This window comes from Cryptomeria japonica, chromosome 7 (genome assembly GCF_030272615.1).
Source record: "Cryptomeria japonica chromosome 7, Sugi_1.0, whole genome shotgun sequence".
Classification (NCBI taxonomy): Eukaryota; Viridiplantae; Streptophyta; class Pinopsida; order Cupressales; family Cupressaceae; genus Cryptomeria; species Cryptomeria japonica.
Genome location: NC_081411.1, coordinates 262,358,945 through 262,364,958, shown reverse-complemented (window position 1 = coordinate 262,364,958; position 6,014 = coordinate 262,358,945). Strand labels below are relative to the sequence as shown.

Here is a 6,014-nt window from a genome sequence, read left to right as displayed (position 1 = left end):
GAAGTTCTTATTTCAACGACTTAATACTCTTCAAAATCTTAATACCGTCTCTCTGAAAGATGTTTGATTTCGCTTTCAACGACTTAATACTCTTTTTGGGTCACATTTGCATCAATATTTTCCATTTCAAAATTTATCTCCAATTCATGTTCTTAATCTAAGTAAGAATGGGTCTCAACTCTCCACTAGATTACCCTTTATCTTCCTTTAAAAAATATTATTGCTTAGACAAGGTATCCACCCCAAACAATGACCTATTATATTCCCATGCTCTGTTTTAAACTCACATGATTTTACAGTAGATTCAAAAGCTTCCCTTCTTTTCACTAAATCTTCAAAATCACTCAACTTCTTTCCATATTTTCTCCTACCTTCCCTTCCAGATCACCAAATCATGCATTAATATACTTGTAATCTAATGCTTCTCTTACTCTGTTTTACTCTGTCTCCCTTGATTTTCAGCATGCCCTTGCATATGCATGTTCAACCTTATTACATATGAACTGCAAAGCAAACTCGGGATCTCTTAACCTACAATAAAAAGCTTACAGTCGTCCAAACAATTGACCAGCAAGCATACATTATTGTTCATAACAAAGAAACAATATTGATTCAAAAAAAAATTGAATACAATTTAATCTACAAACAACATCATCTATATCATAAATTGTGAAAATCTCTTACCATTAAAAGAAATCCACTCATAATATAATAAATACAGTTCACATAATAACTACATCCTCTCGAAAAAGACATAATCTCTTTTTTTTTTCCTTTATTAATATCTTAAATCAATCAACTGCCCAGACCCAAATACAGCAATTTCATTGGAACAGTCCACACTACATAAAATAACAAAGAGAGAAGCTGGAGAACATGTCATGTGGAAGGTCAGCATGTCCCAAATCTCGACTATAACTAGAAAATTACTGCTATTTGGGGATTTCCTAATATCTCCAAATCTCAGAAACATAAAATCCCCAAATCTCACTAACATGGAGTGTATATTATAACCGTCAAATTTATGATGTTTCATTTATTGCTAGAACGCTCTATCATTAAACTATTGATTTGTTAATCCATAACAAGAAATATACAGATGCTAAAATTGCGAACAGAAAAAATATAAAACCAACCATATAGTCATGATGACATCTTAGAAGGCTGACTTATGGCCACTACTGCAATGTTTCTGAATATATTTAGTAAGCCAAATTATCTATGCAAACCAAATTAAAATTGAAATAGTTTACTAATGGATTCAGCATAAATATGTGTGAACGGAAGACTAACCAAAGACATTACACATAAGAAAGAAATCCTTGAGACAATTTGATGGCAAGAACTAATGATCATGAAGACCTCGGTATTTTACAGTGATTTTCTTGTCATCAGAAAAACCATTATGAATTCCTTATACTTGACAGTTCACGCAATTTTAGCTACTCTTTTTGTATGTTGTTTTTCCTTGGCTTTTAATCTATCAACATTACAATAGAGAAAAAAAGAAAGCTTAAAGTATTAGAAAAGCAGTTACCAGAGGGAAATTTGCATTTGCTTGGTAGGCTGTCCTGTGAAAGCGTCGTTCTCATCTCGTTCCAATAGCCAAACAAGAAATGCAGTGAGAAGAACAAATACTGCTGCAGTAATCCACATGGGTATTGTAAAAGGATGTAGAAAAGCCCAGCCAGAATACTGTTTTTTCTTAGTACGCACCATGATAACCAGCCCTGTATCAGTATATGGCTGTGTAAAATCAACCTTTGCAGAGCGTTTTGCGAGTATTGTGATATCAGCTACAATTATATCAAATTTCTGGCCACAAAAATGCTCTTTGAATAAGTATTCAGAGATTAGACAGCAATCATCAATTACAACAGGTCTATGAGAAGAAAAAAGATATACATTTATATTAAGAGAAAAACCCAAACTAACTGAATCTGTGCTTATTGTTTATGATGCCATCTAATTGAAGGGGCTTCTACTTATAAATTCCCAGAGACAGCCCCCACGGTATTCATTTGAAAATGGTTGTGGGATTGAGGATATGGGCTGCTTGCAGGGTGAGGCTGAAAATGTTTTCTATTAACCTATAGATTTTTATGTGCCTGTGGTATATAGCAAGGTCTAAACCTAGACCAACTTATTAAAATTTATTGTTTAATTATATAATAGTAGCTAGAAACTATTCTATATTTTAAGAAAGGAACCAAATATCAATTGTAGAGTAGTTAGTTGGGCTAATTGTTGGTTTGATGTTTTTATTTGGATAAACACAGGAACGTTTGAATTAGTAGTTAAGGGAGTCAGAGATGTACATAGATATTTATGTTGGAATAAATATGTGTTTTTCTTTGTTCTGTTGTTGGTTTCTTTTTTTTTTTTTGGTTGTGTTTCATCTCTGTTAAATCTATTCTATTTTAGTATGTTTTTCTTTTTGAATAATGAGTTTAAGTATTGAAAATGAAATTTCTATATATTAGTTTAGTATTAGAGCATTCAAAGATTTTGAGAGTGGAGCAATTATTTAAGAGAATTAATAAATAGCTGAAATGAGCATTGTGGCTATGACTATGAATGCAAATGTGGAATTACTCCATGATGCGATAAAGAGGAAAATCAGTAGAAACAAAATGATCAGAACAATAAACAAAAGATAAGGGAAATAGATTGTGAAAATTCAATTTTGAGTCGGAGAGTTATAGGGTATGTTGGAATAGTATGGCACATGTAATTAAAAGGCAAGGAGTCAAATAAAAAATAATGAAAAGACAAAAAAAAAGAAAGCCGATTTTAAGTGTTGTAAGAAGATGAGAAAGATTGACAAAACTAAACTTCCACCTTGTGAATACAAGTCGTGTTCAAAAAGGAAAGAAGACACTTTGGGATTGACCAGGGGATAGAAGTATTATAAGAAAGAAAGAAATTTGTGTTTCACAACGTTTGAAGATGAAGAGAATGAATTAGATTTTATTTATAACAAAGTAGTGATGAAGGGTAAATCTATAAAATCCAAAAAAGAACTTGTAGAAGATAAAGAGGATGAATGAGATGAATATGTTTAATTTTATTAGTCAAAAAGAAAACAAAAGCATTGATGAATGTTATGGAATATATATAAATAAGGAAAAGAGAAAGGTTATTAGAATTAAGTAGAGGGGTGGTTATGTTTCAGAAGGTAGTGGAAAATAGAGAAAAAAATTGTGTAGAAATTTTGAAAATTTGAAGAAAAAATGTTTCTCAAAATACTAACAATAATATTTGCTCTCATATTTTATGGGAAACCACAGGACCAGGTCACCTGGTCCTATACTGACTTTGTAATGAAAAAACATAAAAACGTTTATCTGAAAACTAAGATAGAAGAGTGTGCATTTGTGTTCAAAGTAGAGCCCAAGATGGTTTATCACTTACATCTCAATTTATTACTGTTTATTGAATAACTATTACATCTTTTAAATTTAGGTGATATTCTGGACCTTATGCTAATAGCTTGGAAAAATGAAAAGATATATCCCTCCTAAAATTAAATTAAATATTGAGTTAAATGAAAACATAGGGAAATAGTGGGATACCTTACTCACTACTTGGTCTACAAGCTTGCTATAATCTGGACATTCGGTGCCATTATCCGACACTTTAAATTCATAGTGAAAAGGATAATCAAGCATCTCCACAGCACTCTTAAATACATCTATGCAGAACCCCTCAAATTCTGTGTTATTGTTTGTGATGTTCACAAATCCAGGAAACACAACATGTGGGGGGACTCCTACTATAAACTTTCTGTAGCCAGAAGGCGGTTTTGGAGATCCATTTGGCCACTCTATATTATCTTTCAATTTGAATTCTTTCTTTGCCCACGATCCTACAACTCTGATCTCCCTGTTGACTACATTAACAATGTCATATGATTCGACTTCAAGAAGCCTATTTTTGCTGAATTTTATATTACCACCAATTCCTTCGAAATTGCTCTGAGCTACTTTCTGAAGCAGAGCATTCCCTCCCTGAAAGACATGCACATCTGTCGAAAATTTCTCTGAAGACTTAAATTCCAATTCAGTAAGTTTGTTGACTCTGAACATAGTATCAATAGCTTTAGCTATTACCCAGATAGAATCATAAGCATAGGCTCCAACTATGCCAATGTCTTCAGAGTGAGTTACATTTGGATACAACCTCATGAATTCATGATTACATCTCTTGCTGATATTCTTGTACTGTGGAGTTTGCCTAGCTTTTGTGCGAACCCCAATTATTCCTTGCATTGAATCCATAGTCGTATCATCTGGAACATCCAAATAATTCGCTACCCACTCTGTAACAATCCAAGCCCATCCCCGCTTCTCCATAATGCCTGAAGTTTTTGCCTCCAAAAAGATTTTCTGGGCCAATCCATAACTAGTATGTATAACAAAAGCTCGACTCCTAATCTTGTTTTCCTTCAGTGTCTTCCGAATATGTTTCCAAGAAGAGTTACTGAAAGACTCCTCAGATACTCCAAACTTTTGTACTATTCTCGCAGAGGTTTCTTGTAGTGCATTCTTTAAGGCTAGAATCCCGCTGAGACCCAATTCATCTTCCTGATATATGACCACTATTTCTCTCCAGTGAAACTTGTTCAGTAAGACAGCTATTGCCTTCATTTGTAGTACATCCCTCCCAATCATCTGAATTGAATATGCAGATTGTTTTAGGGACATGGAGGGATCATTGCCAGCAAATGTAATGAGTGGTACTTGTGCAGAATCAGCTAGGACAGAAACAAAGTTGGAGACTTGCGCTGTCATGGGTGCGACAACAGATACAACGTTTGCTCTGAACAATTTCAGGACTGGAGAACCAACTTCAATTAGTTTTAGCAATAGACTATGTCTGGGAACTGAAAAGAAATTTAAATAAAAAAAAGACAGAAAGAGAAAGTGTTGTTTCTCACCATTTTCGGCATCTATGAGAGCAGAGCTTCCTATCTTTGTAGTCTGAATCTCAAGAATGGTCTCATTAAGAATATTGGGATTGTTATTGACATCTTGAATGGCCAATTGTATGGCTGCATTTGATTGTTTACCTTGATAGCTTCCCAAATCAAAGACTCCCCCAATCCTCACCTCTGGAGGCCTTGCATCATACAATTCCACAAAGACAAGAAGAAACAAAATCAGAGGTCTCACAGAATTTCTCCAGACATCACAACTACCACAAGCAGGAGACATTGTAGACAAGAAAAGAATCACTGGCAGCTTTGGATGCGAAGTAATGATTCACACTACAGAAGATAAGAAAGGAATGCCTCTATAAAAAGTTTGATATAGTAGCTTTCCATGTGGGTTCATTTGGTTTGGCTGTCATTTTAGGTAATATTGGTTGTGGGTTTGATCTTGTTGCAGGTTGTGGATTCGATTTTCGTTTACATGTTGTGAGGGACCATTACACATTGTTTAAGAGCTTATAAAAGGGGTTTGTCATGTCAAAGAGTTAAATTTCAGATCACTAGAATAACCTGTCAATTATAGCTTTCTATGTGGGTTCGCTTGGTCCTGGCTGTCGTTTTAGGCAAGTCAGGTCATGAGTTCAATCTTGGTTTGCATGTGATAGGGACCACTCACACTACATGTGAGTTCATTTGGTCTTGGCTGTCATTTTAGGCAATACACAATACAAGTTGTGGATTCAATCTTGGTACAGATTGTGGATTCAATTTTGGTTTACATGTTGTGAGGAACCATTACACATCATTTAAGAGCTTATAAAAGAGGTTTGCCATGTCAAAGAGTTAAATTTCAGATGACTGGACTAACCTGTCAATTATGCAGGTTCACTTGGTCCTGGCTGTCATTTTAGACAAGTCAGGTCATGAGTTCGATCTCGGTTTACATGTAGTAAGTACCACTCACACTACACAGCAAATTATAACTGGTGTTTACATTGTCAAAAAGTTAAACTCCAGATCGATGGACTTACCTGTTGAACTCCTCTGAGTTAAAACAAACTTTCCATGTTCTCAAAGTGTG

The 6,014-nt window shown here is 34.5% G+C and overlaps 1 protein-coding gene across 1 annotated transcript; it reads right to left on the bottom strand.

Moving 5' to 3' along the window:
• Positions 1-1,346: 1,346 nt before the first annotated feature.
• On the bottom strand, positions 1,347-5,549 carry LOC131855902 (glutamate receptor 3.2-like). The gene is made up of 3 exons (XM_059207706.1): positions 4,940-5,549; positions 3,576-4,837; positions 1,347-1,815 (listed from the first exon to the last, which is right to left on the bottom strand). Exons 1-3 carry the CDS (start codon positions 5,214-5,216, stop codon positions 1,534-1,536), a joined length of 1,821 nt encoding a protein of 606 aa, XP_059063689.1. The 5' UTR covers positions 5,217-5,549; the 3' UTR covers positions 1,347-1,533.
• Between the last annotated feature and the right edge of the window lie 465 nt (positions 5,550-6,014).

Bases quoted from the DNA above. Each gene is read 5' to 3' on its own strand.
- LOC131855902 (XM_059207706.1), bottom strand. From the start codon at position 5,216: ATGTCTCCTGCTTGTGGTAGTTGTGATGTCTGGAGAAATTCTGTGAGA. The intron at 4,838-4,939 runs GTGAGAAACAAC...TTGGTTCTCCAG, and splicing joins TCTCATAGATGCCGAAAATG to TCCTGAAATTGTTCAGAGCA. The intron at 1,816-3,575 runs GTATCCCACTAT...TTTTGTGGCCAG, and splicing joins TAGACCAAGTAGTGAGTAAG to AAATTTGATATAATTGTAGC.